Genomic DNA, 20,108 nt, shown 5'->3' on the forward strand with positions numbered 1-20,108 from the left:
TATAAACTAGTTAATTACAAGGTTGGTGCCACTTAACCTCCTCCTAAACATGATCATTCTTTTGGCTCCATGCAATAAATTTATTCGTGCATAATGTGCTACTTAAGCTCAGAAACCGAGCACAGTTCCTGTGTATTCTTTTTGTTTATGAATGGCTGGAGCTGCAGACCTAACATTCCCTTCTCTTGGATCTGAAAGAATCATGGATCGAAGCCAAGGCTTGGAGAAGGTTAATAACCACAGACCGAGCATAGAAGCAATCCTTATGACCCCAAAATTGCCCAAGGCAGTTCCACCAGTTTCTTCAGCACCGGAGGGTGAAACTATGATCAGGCGTCCTCGTGGCAGGCCAGCTGGCTCAAAAAATAAGCCAAAACCTCCTATTATTGTCACTCGAGATAGTGCAAACGCACTCCGCGCCCATGCAATGGAGGTGAGCTCTGGCTGTGATGTGTGTGAGAGTTTAGCTAACTTTGCAAGAAGGAAGCAGCGTGGAATATCTGTACTTAGTGGGAGTGGTTGTGTAACCAATGTTACCCTAAGACAACCAACTTCATCTGGGGCAATTGTAACCCTTCATGGGCGTTTTGAGATACTCTCACTGCTAGGATCTGTCTTGCCCCCACCTGCTCCGCAGGGGATCACGGGACTAACTATCTACTTGGCAGGGGCTCAAGGGCAGGTTGTTGGTGGAGGTGTAGTTGGTGCGCTCATTGCTTCGGGCCCTGTAGTAATCATGGCTGCATCATTCATGAAGGCAACTTTTGATCGCTTGCCACTGGATGACGATGAAATAACTGCTGCTGTGCAGAATCAGCATTACCAAAATGGTCGTCACCATCACCTTGATATTTCAGATTTGTACGGAATGCCGCAGAACTTGCTTACCAATGGTGCTGTGACCCCTGAGATTTACTCTTGGACACCAGGGCGAACCATGTCAAAATCCTAGTTAGCAGCACATCTTCTAGTCTCTCAAATTGGCAAATCATAATATTAATCAATGTTGTGTCATTTCACTAATGTTTTCGGGCTTCCTTGTAAGATTAGCTACCTGTTTTACCTGGCATGAACTCTTTATTTTCCATCAATCTAGAGTTCCTTCAAAACACAGTGCAAGGTTCGTGTGTGTGTGTGTGTGTAGAGAGAGGGAGATTCGTTTGGACACGCCTTTAAAATATGGCCTTGTGTTTGAATCAAAGAAAACATGCAAATCAGTGATGATCATTAAAATCTTAAGAAGCTAATTCATCGTTGGTGATTTTAACTGTTCTTTGTTTCACTGGAGTTCAACCACCAGTATCAGAACGCATCCTTGTTACTCGAAAGAACCCATTTCAAGTCATGATATAATTCGCTAGAAACAACAATCTTAAATGGTTCATAACAATCCTGTTCCATCGCCTTTAATACCCATCCCAAATCATCAGATTCATGGTAGATTTCTTTGGATGGTGCAAACTTCCCCCAGAAACCAATTCATGAACTTCTCCATTAACTTCAATCGAACTACATCCAGGTTCTTTGTCTATCTGCTTTTCTTTCAAAGAAAACCTTTGCTGCATTGCTTCGTCCAAATGACAGCATAAACATTCGACAGAAGTACAAAACTTGAGCTCTTTTTTGGATTCAACTCACTCAGTCACGTGCTTCGCTGCTCGTTTCGCCATCTCAATTTTTCCGTACTTCCTGCAGAGGAGAGTAAAGGCCCCCCCATATAACGGCACCTGGATTTACAGGCATGCTTCTTATTAGCTCTTCTGTCTCTTCGAGGAGTCCAGCTCGGTCTAGAACATCAACCATACAGCTATAATGCTCTATCGATAGTTCGATCTTGATTGTTTTTGTCATTAACAAGAAATAGTCCGTTTCTCTGTCCACCATACCACCTTGATTACAAGCCGTCAAGACACCTAGGAAACTGACATGATCCGGTTTGCAATTTGAAGACTCAAGCATTGAAAATAATTGGACCGCATCATTCTCACGGCCATTCATAGCAAGGCCTAAAAGTAGGGAGTTCCAACATGACAATGCTTTCTTGGGGGCGCTCTCGAACACTTGGAGAGCCTTATCCACACTTGGAGCACCGTCTATAATTGCTGTAACAATAATAGCATTCAACGCAAAGTTGTTCTTCCATATATAATCATGAATCCATTCTCCCTGTCCAAGTGCTCCTAAGCAAGCACAGGCATTTAACAAGCTCACCATTGTAAGAGCATCTCCAACGAAAAAGCCAAATAAAGAGCCAAATGTTAAAAATTATACTTTTAGCTTTTGTTTCTTCATTTCTGCACTCCAACGCGTGAGGCAAACAGACAGCTATTTTAGTTATTTATTACGTGAAGAGCCATTTCTACATTTCACTGTAGAAATGGCAAAAACAAATAACTGTTGGCCAACGGTTATTTTTATAGCCATTGACCAACAACTCATTTTCTCACTCTAATGCGTGAGGCAAACAATATCTCAATATACAAGTGTTTGTATGACTCAATTCTTTTATATTTTTATTTATAGTATTCACGTGAAAGTTTACTGTTACTGTTTAACTTTGAACTGTTACTGTCTGACTTTGAACTGTTACTGTTTGACTTTCCAACTATTATTGTTTGACTGTCTGACTTTGAACTGTTACTGTTTGACTTTCCAACTGTTACTGTTTGACTTTGAACTGTTACTGTCCAATTTCCAACTGTTTACTGTCTGAATACATATCAGATTTTTAACTATCTCTAAAGTTCTAAAACATAAAATATATCTAAATTAGTTATATAATTATATTAAAATTAATTTAACATAAAATATATTAAAATATAATTGACTTTTCTAAATAGCTTTTTACCATTAGAATGTATATAATCAAAAAAGCTATATTTATATTATTAAAAAAGTGATTTTTTTCATTTGGTTTTTTAATATAATATTTCCCGTTAGATATGCTATAAGAAGCTCACTTGGCTTAGTCGTCTCCTCTTTCATTCTTCTAAACAGATCCGTTGCCTCAAAGAACCTTCCTTTCCCGACATACCTACGAATCACAGAATTCCATGACACGGTACTCCTCAGCACCATATTGTCAAACAACCTCCAATAGACTTATCAATCTCTCTGCATTTAGTAAGTCCTGTAATCATTGTACTCCACGTAACAACATCAAACCCATAGCTCCATCAAATATTTTTTCCCCGCTTCACTCAAAAACCCACAATTTACAGCTTGTATATTGTATGAACTGATTCGCACAAACTTTTTTTTACCTTCCGCCACCTGTATTTGACGAAAATCAAATATTTTGGGTTATTACCTGTGAGCTGTGGGCTTGACTTTCTGTTACTCTGAGATCCACACCAATAATTTGGGTTTTTCTTGCCCACTTATTTCTTTGAGTGGGCTTTTGGGAAGTCCGAAAGTGGCACCCAACCTCTTTTTTTCTGGGGGAGAGGATGGACCGGTAAACTAATTTATAATCCTCAATATTTATCAGTGTTTTTATTTTAGTCACTCAATCTCAAAACTTATTTCTTAGTCCCTAATATCTTACAATTCGATGACATTATTGGGTGGGGACTCTTTGATTATAGCACAAAATATTAGAATCTATCGTTAGAGAGTTCCTTCTTCAAACGATATTATAAAATGGCGAGATTTTATCTTCATTTTTTCCAAATATATTCTTAATTTTGAGGGGCGTAGCATGTAGCATGTGTATGTTTTAAGATTAATCCACATTAAAAAGACAAATTTGTGATAGCTATAGCAATTATTATCAAGCAATAATGCTTGTTCTTTTAAATATTTTTACTTCAAATTGTCCCCATCAAACACATGCCCACTTAAAATAATCTAGCAAGAGAGCAACGATCAAGAAGTGGTTTTATTTGCACTAAAAAAATTTAAGTCTAGGAGTATATTATATAGTAGTACCACATAATGTATCCAATTGGTCAAAAGTGCAGCCTCGGGATAGAGTTTTGGACGGCTCGCCTTTTGTTTTTGAGGAGCAATTTTAGTTATTTTCTTAACATTTTTAACAATGGTCCCCTTCCTTGCAAATTTAAATATAAAATTTTGTTGGAATGGTGGTTCATATGAACGTTTGGTATTAGTGGCCATCAAATGCTAAACACTAGTAGATGATTGTCGACGCCACCATTTACACGTTAATTAGGAGACGATGATTTTTATTTTTTATAAGTATAAAAGACACATTTCTTTTTAAGAAACGCATTTTAAAATTAAAAAAATCACTGTATAGTTCGAGATGAACAATATCTCTTGAAATGATCTAATATGTACGTCTTGAGGCAAGTCATAACCAATTTAGGGTTATGATTAGTTTGAGGTTAAAAATTGGAATTAAGGAATTACGTGCTGAGGATCGATATAAAAAAGTGATATAAATTATTATGATGTTTGGTGATATTGTAAAAAGCTATTTATAATAATGAGGTTCAATAATTTTTTTAATTAATATCAAAATCAAATATAATAAATAAATAACAAATAATGGCTAATGGTAGAAGCCAATTGTAGTTTTTTAATGAAATAAATATTGAAATTAAAAAATGATATGTACAAATTCTAAAATTCCTCTCAGGTTATTTTTTCCCTCGCCCTCCTAGCATCAAGTGTTAACCCTCTCTCCCCAACAAAACTATCAAACAAAGCTAACTCTTTAAAATCGAATCCCCTCCGATCCAAAATCAAAAACAATTCAGGCTAAAAAATATTATTTAAGAGAAGAAAAGGGAGTTGTTAGAGCTCTTCACGAGATGAGGAATAAAACTTAGTTGTGATCGGTTTGTCCTGCATGGTTTTTCTTGGGAGCTGACCGTGAGTCTACTCTACTCTTTTCTTTTCTTTTTGAAGTTTTTTCCCTGCGTGGTTGCTTAAAAATCTTGCTTCGGCTTTTCTGCTCGGCATCAATATACGACGACGCGTTACCTGAGATGGGCACGCTATGCCTTAAGCACCACTCTTTACAGTCAGGGAATCATTATCTATTTCCATGTCGAAGTGAAAAATTCGACAGGTTTGTGTCACCGAGAAGAATAAGAAATGAAAGGCACATTCTCTCCATGTAGTTGGCAGTCTTGATCAATAACAACCCAACAAGAAACTGTAGCAAATACTTTAACCCAACCAAAAAGCAGAGAGAATACTTGAGTATCACTCACCCCACTTCGGGAGATCCAGGCTCGATCATCCCACATAAGGTCAGTTGTGCAGTGCCAGATTGATCACAAAAACATGCAGCACATAATATATATCAAAGAAATTGACTGGATCCAATCCAAGTTCGACCTGTGCTCTCATTATTTATAAGACAGTGAAAGAAGAAGCATAAACTTAAAAAAAAATATTAAGACAAATTAAAGGCAAGATGTATACATCATCGTCATCATTACAACCATCACTTGCTAGCCCACAAACCAAATCTAAATTCCAAAACGATTCTCTCCCTTTACTTCTTTTTCAACCTTCTTCTCACCTTTTCCCTCCTTTGTTGTTCCATCTCTTGCTTGCACCCTCCTCTACACCCATGTCTCCTTTCTCAAGTCTTCCTCTACACCCACATAGAGCTACTCTTTCTCTCTCAAGACTGTACTTATTCCACAAGATATATATTTTCATAAAGCACAAAGGATGCAAAATCTTGTTTTCTCAACAAGATCATTGATGCGCGCTTCTGTAGTTTAAGATTTATTTGCTTCTTTTCCCTTTACTTGCTTTGAATAAAGGGTAAGCTGATTGGATAAATACATCATAGAAGAGAAAGAAGGAGAAGGAGAAGGAGAAGAAGAAGAGGGCTTGGGGTTTAAGCCCATGGGTGGCAGAGTCATCTACTCCCTGATGTTTTTCTTACTCGGTCTCTTCCTTTCTTCAGGTGATGATTTGCTTTGTATGATTGGAATGACTCTATTGCAGAAAAATTGTGTTTCACAACTTCGTTTCCATCAGACCAGGGAAGCAACAATTTCACATTTTCGATTTATAAATACATTACTGATTTTTTTTTCTTTTCGATTTATAAATACATTACTGATTTTCTTAATTTCTTGTTAACTCAAGCATACATGATATATTTCAATTAGATTTCAGAAACATTATGGAGATTTATTTTTTATTAATCAATCGAATATACATACATACATACATACATATATATAGACACACACACACACACACATATATATAGTGCCTTTGCTGTGAGTTTTATCTCCTCATTCAAGTTCTTGTTTTATTAATTCTGTTCTTTGGAGCCAAGCTTTCGCTACTTTTTTTACATGTTGGAAGCAGAAATATTTGATAGCTTTCTTCCATGTGGTTTTAGCCCTCTTTTTGAAAATGATGCTTCTTTCTTCACACATGATTCGTTCCTATCCATTGGGCTATAGTCTATTGTACGAAGTAGATTTTTCAAATTTCCAATCATGGTTCTTATTCAATTTCAAAGCTTGTCCTTCCTTTTTTTTCTTGTCAATTATTAAACATGGTGGCCTACTCCAGTTGGACACTCTTGCTGCACTGTAAATTACCATTCTACTTGTGACTTTAGGCTAGTCGGTGAATTTTGGAACCATGCACATAATAATATCTTGATGTTAAGTCTGAAATAGTGTGTGAACAGAACTAAAAATCTCGACGATTCCAAGGAAAGCTTGATTTTACTCTTGATTTGAAATCCAGGTTCAAGTGTTGCAGAAATGTTAGCAGATGAGAATAGTAGACAGGCAGACCATGGAACAAAACAAGTTGTCGTGGATGCGAGTTCTATTTCCAGTACCCGAAAGGACATCACCACCCCGATAACAACTGTTCCCACAATAATTCCCACCACTCCCACTGCTTCAACTCCAGTAATAAACCCAAATTCTGAGCCTGATTCCACATCGCCTGCTACCATGACACCAATGGTAACCCCAACCTCAACGGCATCACCTGTATCTCCCGGAGCTAGCTGGTGTATCGCTAGCCAAAGTGCATCACCAACAGCGTTACAAGTTGCTTTGGACTATGCTTGTGGCTATGGTGGTGCTGATTGCTCAGCAATTCAGCCAAGTGGAAGCTGTTACAATCCAAATACTCTCCGTGATCATGCCTCTTATGCATTCAACAGCTATTATCAGAAGAATCCAGTGCCCAGTAGCTGTAATTTTGGAGGAACTGCTGTTACTACTAGCACCAATCCAAGTAAGTTAGGTCCTTTATTGTGCCGTATCCACTCATTCTCTATGTTGCATATTCATTCATTATATGAGATTAGTTATAACTTAGTCCCCGTATTTTATCAGAATTAATTAATTAGCACTCGTGGTTTCACAAATTAAATATTTAATCCTTGTATTTTTTTTTAAAAAAATCATCTATAGCTTAATCATTTTCGTTCATTTTATGCTATTTTTCAATTTATTTTTATTTAAAAGATTGAAAAAAGAAAGATAATAAGTGGATGATATCAAAATATTAATGAGAAAATACAGCATTTTTTGGTCAATAAAACTACTAAATTAAGTATATTCAATAGTGGTCAAAGAACTATTTAATAAGTTTTAATATCAAAAAAAAATTATAATACTCAAGAAAAAATTAGTGAAATCCTATTAGCTATTTTATAAAAACAAAATTTATACTATTGGGATTAATTATTACTTTATATATATAAACAACAGGAGTATAATTAACTCTTCATTACATCCAACCATATATATTAAAAAAAAAATTTCCTACAAGTAGATTTGGGTTAGAAATCAACAATGGGAGTTGGTAAAACTTACCACAGCTAGTTAATTGATTGACCAGTTAATCCAACTTCCTTTTTGAAACTAATGCTTGGAGTCTCAGTTTTCTCTTCTATGTTCACACTTTACAGTGAAGTTTTTAATTTTCCCTTTTAATTAACACCTGAATTTCTGTCTTTTTTTATTATTATTTTATGAATGATCAATGGTAAATTCCAGGTCACACACTTGTAAGTCTACCTTTTCCACTCATTTGTAAGTATCGGTCGTAAAGGTTTCAGGGGATTCGGCTTCTTTATTCCTTATTCTGAACAAAAAAAGAAAGAAAGAAAGAAAAAGCAGTGCCTTTCTTTTATTTATGCTTAATTTCCCATGTTCAAGTTCTTATTAGAACAGTGCTTCACTCTGTTAATGAACAAAAAAGCTGCGCTCTCATTTACTTGTTCTTTTTTTTTTTTTTTCAATACAATTTCAGGTACGGGGACATGTCAATTTCCCTCCACAAGGTGATCTTTCTTACTAACTATAGTTCTCTCTCTTTCTCGTCAAATCGGTAAACTTCAGCTGGTTGATTTTTCTCCAAACTCAACTTACCTGGATTTGGAAATGTCTTGCAGCACAAGCTCATCAATCTTGAACACCACAAATTCAAATGGAGCAACTGTTTATGGTGCAGTCCCTTCAAATCCTACCCCATCGGTAGCTGCCAGAATTAACGAGACACCACATTTTATGTCTGTGACATTTCTCATCGTGTTTCTGGCTCAATTAACATCTTCTCTGTGCTAGAGGGGATACACTTGCTCGATTCGGTACATTAATTAAACGGTACTGTCCTGATCGATTGCTTGCCCTGCTTGCTAATCTATGCTTTTTAGGAGACTTAGAAGCACATGTGCAGGGATGGTGAAAGCTAGGGGTATATATCTCGTTGCCTTGGCTTTTTTGTTACAAAAGTATATTTGATGTGTAAATTAGTCTTTAGTGATCACATTGAAGGGAGGTAGTGTAGAGAAAGAAATCTTATTTTGTTGGTGGGGTTTTTTTTGTACTGGTAGAAGAATTTGCAGATATCTTCCTTTTTTTCTGTATTTGTTGATGATGAGAATAAGAAATTAGTGTAGAGAAATAAAATATTATTTTTGATAGTTTAATGTGTTGATATAAAAAATTAAAACAAAATATTTTAATATTTTTTAAAATAAAAAATATTTTTTAAAAAAACTTACACCACAATATTAAACACATATTAAAAGATTCTTTAGCAATGCTATCGAAATGTTGTTTGTCTAAATTTTAAAATTTCTTTGCTTAAAATTAATTTTTTTTTATGTTTTTAGAATAGTGATATGTTAAAATAAACTTTAACAAAATTAAAAAATTATATTATTTTAATGTTTATTTTTAAGAAAAACTTTTAAAAATAATCTTTATTACATCTCAAACCGTCAGTAAACATAACGCATATCTCTTAAAGATTAAACAGTATTCGACTCCAAATTAGTGATTTTTTATTCCACTTGCGCAACCAAACCAAACTTCTGACATAATAGAATGATAAACACATACTAAGAGGGCCCTTGCCATTCATTGTGCTACATTATTATGTCTTAACCACTCATTTTTTTACACATCCTTTCATTGAAGACCCTAACAAATTTCATGTTATTTTTTATTTTTTTTCAATTCACAAAACTTGCGAGCAAATGGAGCTAGCAATGGAGATTATTTTCTACCAGGGAAAACTAATTGTGAACAAAATGCAGTGAGAGCCACGCCGAAATCTTGGCCACCATATTATGAAGTCCTCTGGTTTATTTTTTCTTGGACATGAAAGACTCTGTATGTATGCAAAAAGTTAAGAACACAACATAAAGAAATAGGGCATTATATGGTGCTGACGAAGATTACCAAGACACGGGTTAATGAATTACATGTATCTGAGTGGTAATCAAAAACCTTAGAAGAAGTTTGAAGAAGAAAAGGGAAGCCCTTTCTTTTATGAATGAATCGATTGATTTCACAAGAAAAAAGGGTCGAAATCCAGGGTTTAAAAGCACGGATTGAGGCTTAGAAAAGAACCTTGCAGGTTCACGACAAAAGGCAAAAGATTATACCATTGATGCCGACCGAGTCTAGACAAACCAACCTAAAAAAAGACAAGAATCAGAACCGCAAATTGTGAATTGCCTTGCTATAGCCAAAAGCTCCAAGACAGCTAAAACATTGCCTCGCATTTCCAATCCCAGCAGGGAAACAAGAGAAATGAAAGTGCTCATAACCCAGGCCAAGAGATCCCACCTACAAGCACTCCTAGAGATCTATAAAATGAATACACATTCCCAGAATTCTCAAATTATGTCATGGCACTCGGCTGATCTTAGTTCAGCCTCACATGAATATAATAGTGATTCCTGCTTGCCCCTCCTAGTTGCCCCTCCTAGTTCCGCCGCTGCCCATACATATCTTTTATACCTTGGGCCACACCGGTCGCTTTGAAACGAAAATACTTTCTACAACGACTTCGACGTGCCTATAAAAATATAGGCTGCTCGTTTTCAAAGGATAGTTGCTTGTGAATGTGAAAGGATCGTTGTAATTAAAAGTTCAAGTTTAATAAATATATTATTTTAATAAATTTATAAATATAAAACATATCGTTTAACACACTCCTAAGCATGCCCGAGCTCTTTCACCAATATATACAGTTTTGCATTTATCTTTTCATTCATTCATTGAAAGTGCAGAGGATTTGAAACCAAGCACGCATATCAGTATAGCATGGAAAGAGGGGAAACTCCCATGCATGTGCTACAAAGATAAAACCACCATTGCCTCCCGTCCCTGCCATGCTTCCTCAAACTGTAAAAATGTAGTAAATATCTGCTTTCATTAAGATTTCCAAATTTTAAGAACGTTGATCAGCCGCCACCACATGGACCTGTAAATGCTTCAGTCATTGGAAGGCAAATCATGCAGATTGCAAGGCATGGATCCAAAGAAACTGGATGATCATGAGGGGTTGGAATGTTAAATCTTTTGTCTTGAGAAGATCATTATGCACAAATTAAATTACTATGCTATTTTTGGAAGATTAAAGTTAAGAGCTTTTTTGAAGTATGGGTCCGCTGTAGCCCACCAGTGCGCCGCTGACACTTTTGGCCGCAGGGCATTGATTAGTTTGTCAAAACGCCAAAATTTAGGTTAGACTTTTAACTTGTTGATGAGATAAAACATCTCTGCTGCATGCTCTCATTTAAACTGCATTTATGCAGACATTTGCGCTGTCGTCTTCCAATTAATTCGGGTCAGCTTAAAAAATATAAGAAATGAACTCTACCTCGCCCAGTTTACATAGCTATTTGAAATCGCGGTGAAAGTTTTTTTTTAAAGTATTTTTTATTTTTAAAAAATATTTTTAATATCAATACATTAAAATTTTTTAATGAAATAAAAATAAAAAAACTAATTTAAAATAAAAGGAATAAAATTTAAAAAACAAGATCTCGACCCCGATTCTAAACACACAAATACAAGAAACCAGCAAAACAAATTCAATGGCGTCAAATAGTTAGTAACAAAATTTGTCAGGGGATGTTGACCACAGCCTTTGGTTTCTGTTACCACAGCACTTTGCATTAATTGAAATGATAATTGCTTTTATATTTTTAAGGTTTTCTTTCCTTTCTCCCTCCTGTTCTCTTCTTCTTTAGTTCTGTTTTTCTTTATTAATATTTTTCTGCTCTGAAAGTTCCCTTCCATGGCTAAATTCTGGGTTTTGTTTGAAATTTTGCTCTCTCTCCGACTATTTTCATTTAGCATTGAAATGCACTTTTCGAGGGAGTTCCTTACCGATCCTTGAGTCTGTCAACAGCCTGGAGATGGGAATCGGGGGGGCCTTCATGAGTAGATTTAGATTTCCACAGTCCATTTTAATCCTGACGAACAATCTCGAGTTAGATGACCCTTACCATCTGATCATTGTAACTAATTTAAAATTGGAAGGGTCAAAACTCCCGAGTAAATTTCAGCCACGTTAGCCATTGGCTTATGTTGGTAAATGTCATTTATCTAATGCTCATTGTTAGTTGTCGTACTAAGCCAATCTGAAGGACCCAGAGGAAAATTGATATGATCATAGCCATTACTTTTGATTGATTTCCAACAAAATTGATCGTTGTTATCATAACTTCTTGATGATTGTCTAAGATAACAAGAATTGAGATGTCCTTGACAAGTATTAGGCATCATAAGATATTATATTCAAACCATGCTTTTAAAAAAAAAATTAATTTTAAATTAATTTTTTTAGTATTTTTAGATTTTTTTAATGTATTTATTTAAAAAATAAAAATATATATTTTTATATAAAAAACATTTTAAAAAATAATTTATGCTACACTCTCAATGCTATTAATGTATTAGAATTTACATTAACTGGTGGGATCTTTGTTTGTAGAAGAACTTTAATTATATTTGTTATTGCAGTCCAACTGTATTTTTTATATATTTTTAAATTATTTTAATATGTTAATGTCAAAAATAAATTTAAAAAATAAAAATATATATTATTTTTATATAAAAAAATATCTTAAAAGTAACACTCTTAAACAGATGATAAAACCAAACAAAGTTGTTGAGAACTAATCAGTATTTCACCAGTAATGTAATTATGAAGTTTTCTTTTAAAATTGTGCCAGTTTCCGAGGTTCTTTGAAAACCCATCTGCAAGGGTAACATGCATTGTTTGTTAGGTGCCGGCCATGCATTACAGGGCGAAGTGGGCAGATTTCATTGCGTGATTTAATTTGTTAGAATCTATATGAACATATAATTTTCTTCAACTTTTTTTGGTTGATATGGTAGGTAAGGCCATGCAATTCTCATCATTAGTGGTATAGTACTCTTAAATCATCTAACTTCAATGTTTGGCTGGCTCGGACTCGACTCTAATCTAGACCACTAGAAAAACTACTGTCACCGCTATTTTGCTCTTCCATCGCTGGTGTTTGTCATTCCTGGCATATGTTACAAAAAAAAATCCGAAAAAAAAAAAACATAAACGCAAACTAACTGTTTTCAAATTGGTTCGTGCATCTTTTCAAGGAAGTGTGGTGGCAATTGGTGTGAGAAACAGTGCTGTAGGTTGCATAGCACATGGTTCGGCGAGTGATGATAGCAAGTGTAGTAAAATTCACCGAATTAATTAGTGATTCTTGCGTGCAATACAGTGAAATTCACTCGGCTCGAGAACATAACAGTTTAAAACAGTCTTATGGTAAAAAAAACATAATCTCTTCACGCCTTTCGCACTGGTCAGTGAAAAATATAACATGATTATTTTTTATTTGATTTGGTTTTTATTAAAAAAAAATAATCAAATTGGTTTTTAAAAAAAAAACCGAAACCGGTTCAAATTGAACGGTTTTGGTTCAATTCAGTTATTTTAGAACAAAAACCGATTCAAACCGGTTTTTCAGTTTGGCTCGAGTTTTTTCGGTTTGACTCGGTTTTTTCGGTTTAGTTTTTTCAGTTTCAGACTTATAAAACTAAATCAGTCGGTTTTTAAAAATTATAATCCGTTTTTTTCACGATTCGATTTTTTCAATTATTTTTTTTTTAATTTTCTCAATTTAATTAATTTTTTTATTGTTTTACTCATCCATAGATCAGATCAGTTTAAATCATGGGGAAATGGACGGGTGCTTCTTCTTTTTCTCGAATTGATCTGCTGTCTCATTATTTCGAGAGAAAAAAATGATACGTACTACCAGGATTCTCGACGCCTTTTGACGGTGATGCATGCTGCACGCCGGTGGAATGCGCCGACAGTCTTATTTTTGCCTACCTTCAAATTTGGGCAGTCAGTACTCATTATCATTGCTGGAGTTCAACAGGGTGCCATCCAAGTTACAACCAGCTAGCGCTGCCACATTCGAAATAATTCACTCATTTTGAGCTAGATAGTAGAATGATTCATATATTTTAATTGATTAAATGTAAGTTTGCTTTGCTAATCTGGTTACCTGATAATTTAAACATTTGACTACGTTGTTTCTTAGGTTTCAATTTTATATAGCAATTAACCATAAGAGAGACGAACCAAGAAGAAAAATGTCGTACGTGTTCCTCGTATTCATGGATTTAGGATAGAAAAATGTCGTCCGTGAGTTCTCTCGATTGGAAGAAAATTCGGCAAAGTTTCAGTTCGACGTTTGGGCATGCAATTATCTATCTTAAATCAAATAGTGGTTGATCCAATCCTCACACTCATCTAGATCGAGGACACAGTTGATTTTCTCGTGGAATTAACATCTCTATCCTATGTCCCAAAACGAAATATAATTATATGATTTTTTTTTTGTCTACAGATTCCTTTTCAAAAACCCTATTTTCCAGTAATAGTAGCTTACCAGCCGATTTTATTTCAGATGCATAATGTCAATTTATTACCAAAAAAATCAACATGTGTTCATTCACCGTGCAAAACGCAGCATGGAAGTGTAATGTAATATAAGATCAAAGTTATTAAACTTTGCTTAATTTAATGTTATAATTATAAAATAGATAGTTAATCTGAGTTAATTTAGATCAATTTATTAATCTAAAATAATATCATTTTATTTAAAAAAAATAAAACGACTTTGTTTTTTAAAAAAAGTTAAATTTAAACTAGATCTTAACTAGATTATGAGTTGATTTTTTGAGACAACCGAGTCCTATCATGTTAATTTTAATATGATTTAATTTAAATCTTGACTGATAGGATAGGATTTATTAGTATTTCTAAAACAATTTTTTGTAGGTCAGAGTCTATTTTTTCTTACAATAAGCTAGCCCCGAAGGGAATTCAAAAAGTAATTAAGGCCCAAGCACGAAAAGTAATTAGGGCCCAAGCACGAAGATGGCCCCAACATCTAGCGCCACTTAGCTTGGCTCCATTATATCATGCTCGGCTCCTGGTGCCCTGCACCAGGCACTTGCTTGAGGCTCATAGGCTTAGCCATTACACCTTAACCCAATCATCAAATACATGTATAGAGTCTATAGACCCTGCCTTATGGCCTGGACCTGACACTTATTCTCTTTAGATTTTTTATTTTTTTATCAAACCTAGTCAATTTTGTCTGGACCTTATTAAATTATACAAGTTTTAATAATTTACCATATTTTTATTTTATTAATATTTATTTAAAAAATATTTATCTTTTAATAATACTACAATAGTAAAATAATTCTCCATCCATTTCTTTAAAACAAATAGACATTGGTATAATGAATTATCCAGGTAAAGGCTTCATGATTTTTTCATTCTCAACATATAAATATGACACAATTTTGTTATATGGTGCATTCATTACATGAACAAGAATAAACGACATTGTTTTGGGAATTTAATGTTCTTTAATATATTTAATGAAAAAAACCAATTTTTTTCTTATTTAAAAGATTTTGAGGGTATTTATTTGTCTATTTATAAAAAAATTTAAACCAATAATCAAACATAAAAACATCGTATTTCTTGAACCTCTTGAATCTTGAAACATCATTATTGAACTAGATAACAAGATTATCCTGTTAACCCGCGAGAACGGCGAGTTTAATAACACTCCATAAAATCTGCAGTGTATGATAAATAATATTCAAGGGCTGCAAAATATTATATACAGAGGCGGTCAGGAGCCCAGAAAATAAAAGGCACGATTCAGGACTTTTAGGGGTGGGAATCATTTTTCAAGCTGGACAATAATATATGTGTAGGCCCTATGGGCTATGGAGAATAATCGATTTTTCGTATAGTTAACTTTAATTGTTTTTTTTTTTTTAATAAAAAAAAAGGTCAGCTCCGCGGGGGAGAATCTCGCCGCTTTAAGTACAGGAACCCACCAATCGAAACGGTAGGGTAATCAGCCTCCAGCAGAATTGACGCGGCGGAGGCCCCTCTTCTGATATCCTTTCAAGAAGTGTTTGGCTACAGGGGTAGAGTAGCCTGTATGAGAAATAGATTATGCTGCTTTCCTTCTCGCCTTACAACACCTCTTCCGTTTGAAAAAATCCAAAGCATTTTCGTTGGAATGGATTCCCTTACAAAGCCCATCTTATAGAATTTTTTTTTTTAATTTGAGTTGTTGGTAAGGTAATAAAATAAAATTTATATTTTTTTAAAATTTTTTTGTTAATAAGAATAAAAACATCCACTACAATAATATATTACAACAATAATAGATTTAAAAATGTCATGAAATATAAACACAAATTAGGAATTATTAAACTTTGAAGAATATATCAAAAACTAACTCTAAAATATAAAAACAAATTAAACTAATTTCCTCCCTAGAATATGTAAACGTATATTCACACTCTTCAAACATAATGAGTGATAATAATTCTCCAATCCCACTATATATATATATATATATATTATATTTTTTTTTCTAATTTTTTAATTGTTTTCTCTATTCACAATTACTAGAAAATACCCCCACCAATGAATTAAGTCCCCGTTTTAAAAATAATTAGTTAGTACAATTGAAATTATAAACCTTTGCCGGCCACGCGTGTAAAGTATCCGAACAGACCCTCGAAACCTAGTACGGCGCCCCGTGTTACAAGTCACAAAGAAAGAGCGGTGTTGGAGGCAGGGGGAGTGAAAGAAGGGGCAGTGCAGTGGAAAAAGTGAGGGAAGGGGCAGTACAGTGGAAAAAGAAAAGCAGAGAGCAGAGAAAATGGAGGTGGACAAAGTAGAGACACAACAACAACAACAGAAACAGAAGCAAGTGCATCTGTTTTACTGCGTGGAATCCGAAGAGCTTGCCCGTAATGTTGCCGCTCACTCTGAACTCATCACACTCCAATCCATCAACTGGAGGTCCCTCCCTATCTCCCTTTCCCTCTCGTACTGCTCATATTCATTATGTTCTGTTCTTTCTTCTTTCTTTACTTTTATTTTCGTTCTTCATCCATGAATATGATGTGGGTATTTGCTGTTTTAGTCATTTTTCTTTGTTCCCTGATAAAGAATACCCCCCTTTTCTTGAATTGTTCGAGTGCATATGGAATTTGTTTTGTCATAAATAAATTCTCTTTCACGGTTCTAGAAATAGAGAGTTTACTGTATAAATTCACAACCATTATGAAAAACACTACAACATTATCTACTACTGTGGAATTATAAGTTTTTTTTTAGTGTTCCGGGGGACTGCTGGAAATATTACTTCTGAATGTGAGTCATTCTATCTATTCTGTTTGAATATTTCCCTTAACTTATTGTTCAGTTTTCATATCCCATTCAAACAAGTCTTTGATTGAGTGGCAAGTGACCTCGAGGTTGTGGTGTTCGGTTTATTGCATTATCTTGTGGTTGAATGTTATTTAAGCGGAAAAACTTAATGATTCTTTGTTGTTATCAGGAATTTCGATGATGGATTTCCTAATCTTTTTATAAACAATGCTGAAAATTTGCGAGGTCAACATGTCGCCTTCCTTGCATCTTTTAGTTCTCCAGGAGTTATCTTCGAACAGCTTTCCGTCATTTATGCACTGCCGCGTCTGTTTGTTGCCTCCTTCTCGTTGGTGTTGCCTTTCTTTCCAACTGGCTCCTTTGAACGAATGGAAGAAGAAGGGGATGTTGCAACTGCATTTACCATGGCTAGGATATTATCGAATATTCCCATTTCAAGAGGTGGCCCCACTAGTTTAGTCATCTATGACATACACGCACTGCAGGTTGTTTCACTCTTGCTCCACAAGTGAACCCATAATAAATAAGTATACATGTTTCACCTTGTTGCATTGAAAATATCTTATTGAATGGCATATCATATGTTCTTTGTTATGAATTACTATTATTAATAGCAGGCTTCATCACTAGTCTTTCTGTAACATTTGAGGTGCCAGGCATGCCTCAAGTTGTTTTTCTCTTTGAACCATAGTTAAATTTATTCTCCAGGGGTTTCCTTTTCTCTGTTTTTTTTTTTTTTTTTGTCATCTACCAAAATTTAACCTCTGATCATATTCAATTCATTGAGCATCTCAAAAACAGCTTGGTTCTCATTCTCCTCATCTAATCTATACCCTTTGAGCATTTCTCAACTATTTTTTTTTTCTTTGGTGTCAAGTAAGAAGATAATAGTTTGTTTATCTATCTTCCTTGTGCAGGAAAGATTCTATTTTGGGGACCATGTTTTGCCTTTATTTGTTACTGGGATTCCTCTGTTAAAGCAACGTCTTCACCAACTTCCTGAATCTGATAAGGTTTGTATTACCAGAATGCTGATCACCTCTGTGAAATATGGTCTTGTTTCTGATCATTGTGATGATTTTTGTGTCATTGCTGTGACTATAAATCTATCGCCTCTTTGAAGAATTTTGTAGCTCAATAGGATATCTTGCTTGCCACTGATTGTGTTCTCCAATTTTAATTTCAGATTGTTGTTGCTTTTCCGGATGATGGAGCCTGGAAGCGGTTCCACAAGCTGTTGGATCATTTTCCTATGGTTGGTTTAATTTCTCTCAAATGGACTGAATGATATCATACACCAGTTTACATGTTGTATGGTCATTAATGTTGTTGGAGCATGAATTTCAGGTGGTATGTGCGAAGGTTCGTGAAGGTGATAAGAGGATAGTTAGAATAAAGGAGGGAAATCCTGCCGGCTGCCATGTGGTTATTGTTGATGATTTGGTACAATCTGGAGGCACCCTTATTGAGTGCCAGGTACTTGTTTTCCAGCAAACCCTATTTTTCCTAATCATTTGCTCTTCTGAATCTTTCAATTAAAAGTTGGAAAAGATCACTTCTCGCTTCTTTTAAGGCCTTCAATTCCTTTTCTACTTCGTTGGGAAAAAAATATTTCTCATTTCTTTAAGGCTTGCAATCCTTTTCTACTCAGTTCTTTGCTTTCTTTCTTTTGGTCATTCTGTTCTACATACCTTTCTTTCATTTTCAATCACTGTATTCTGATTTAAGAATTCAAATTCTTGCCAATTTCAAGCTGACTTCTTTTGTTAACATAGGTAACCCACATATTTTGTATATCTCTGTTAACACTTCCTTTGTCATCTATATAAGTTGTGGTTTGTATAACATTCCCAATTTTCCACCTTGCTCTTCTCTCAAACTTTAAATTTTGTTGGCTTATAAATTATACGCTTCAGATTTGAACATTTTTATGATATCCTGAAGAGGATTTGATCCAAATTTTGGAAACAAACATCAGGCTCAATTGTGGGAATAAAAGTTAATAAACTTCCATTTATTGCAGGAATTAACTTAATTTTAACTGCTTTTTGCTGATATTTTTCAAGAAAAAACCCATGTAACATAAACTAGTTCGTTTGTTTATAGTTCATTGGTTTGAGGGAGGGTCCTGCCTTGTTTTGCTTATGATTAAACTTTTGTGAGTGTTAATTACCATTATCATATAGGAGATCGGCAAGAGTTATGAGTATGGCCATCAGTTTAAGCCTTGGCCACCATTGAGTTTGTTTAGATACCACCTTATTTTGTTTAAAATAAAAAAGGAGGAATCACCTATTTTTTGCAGATAAATTGTGTATAGGAATTGGGTCCATCTATCTTTAATAAGCAATCTATATATAACACATGCATCTGTGTATAACCAGTTGGTCAAGTTTATTCACATTGAATATCTGCAACAATTGTGAAACTCTGGCAAATTAGCTCTTTATCCTTGCCTCTTTGTTCTTCAGAAAGTATTGGCAGCTCATGGGGCAGCAAAAGTCAGTGCATATGTCACCCACGGGGTGTTTCCTAAGCGTTCCTGGGAGCGATTTACTCACAAAGATAATGGTAAAGGCCTGCGTGTTATAAGGCATACTCTTCTGTTTTGTTCTTGTATATATTTCTGCTGAACCTTTTAACTTAAAGCCAGATGATGATAGTGCCATTTTTTTCAGGCATGGAGAATGCATTTGCTTATTTTTGGATAACAGATTCCTGCCCTCACACTGTGAAAGCCATCACAAATAAGCCTCCATTTGAAGTTTTGAGCCTTGCTGGATCCATTGCTGATGCTTTACAAATATGACTTGAGAGTTACTCAAGGGGGCTTCGTATTGTGGGAACAGTTATATGCTCAAGGGAACTGAAAGACAATCTGATATTAATAAATTTTGAAGAAAGCCCGTAGCATGATTTTTATGCCCACTTGAAACAGGTGGCCCGGTTGTCTAGTAAAAAATAGAGCTTAAACTTGCTCAACTCGGTGAGTATAACACATACTATTGATAAGTATCCTGTCGTGAAAATGATTCTGTAATTAGAGATTTCGTCTGTGCTTCATGATCAGTTCTTAATGGACCTGAGTTGGTGATTTTGCATTATGAGAGGGTGCTTTG

General features: G+C 34.9%; 3 protein-coding genes and 1 pseudogene across 3 annotated transcripts; 3 read left to right on the top strand and 1 right to left on the bottom strand.

The window, feature by feature from the left end:
* Positions 1 to 6: 6 nt before the first annotated feature.
* On the top strand, positions 7 to 1,113 carry LOC7468736 (AT-hook motif nuclear-localized protein 16). Its single transcript, XM_002300843.4, has one exon. It carries the CDS (start codon positions 152 to 154, stop codon positions 950 to 952), a length of 801 nt encoding a protein of 266 aa, XP_002300879.3. The 5' UTR covers positions 7 to 151; the 3' UTR covers positions 953 to 1,113.
* Positions 1,114 to 1,320: 207 nt separating this feature from the next.
* LOC112326675 (pentatricopeptide repeat-containing protein At2g42920, chloroplastic-like) lies at positions 1,321 to 5,550 on the bottom strand (annotated as a pseudogene).
* On the top strand, positions 5,411 to 8,896 carry LOC7480726 (glucan endo-1,3-beta-glucosidase 12). Its single transcript, XM_002300844.4, has 4 exons — positions 5,411 to 5,893; positions 6,697 to 7,200; positions 8,224 to 8,254; positions 8,366 to 8,896. The coding sequence occupies exons 1-4, from the start codon at positions 5,833 to 5,835 to the stop codon at positions 8,535 to 8,537; spliced, it is 768 nt and encodes a 255-aa protein (XP_002300880.2). The 5' UTR covers positions 5,411 to 5,832; the 3' UTR covers positions 8,538 to 8,896.
* A 7,396-nt stretch (positions 8,897 to 16,292) lies between these two features.
* LOC7468738 (ribose-phosphate pyrophosphokinase 4) lies at positions 16,293 to 20,093 on the top strand. Its single transcript, XM_024595695.2, has 7 exons — positions 16,293 to 16,617; positions 17,159 to 17,474; positions 17,907 to 18,002; positions 18,176 to 18,244; positions 18,337 to 18,465; positions 19,461 to 19,560; positions 19,668 to 20,093. The coding sequence occupies exons 1-7, from the start codon at positions 16,475 to 16,477 to the stop codon at positions 19,796 to 19,798; spliced, it is 984 nt and encodes a 327-aa protein (XP_024451463.1). The 5' UTR covers positions 16,293 to 16,474; the 3' UTR covers positions 19,799 to 20,093.
* The last annotated feature ends 15 nt before the right edge of the window (positions 20,094 to 20,108 follow it).

The sequence above is a fragment of the Populus trichocarpa genome, chromosome 2 (genome assembly GCF_000002775.5).
Source record: "Populus trichocarpa isolate Nisqually-1 chromosome 2, P.trichocarpa_v4.1, whole genome shotgun sequence".
NCBI lineage: Eukaryota > Viridiplantae > Streptophyta > Magnoliopsida > Malpighiales > Salicaceae > Populus > Populus trichocarpa.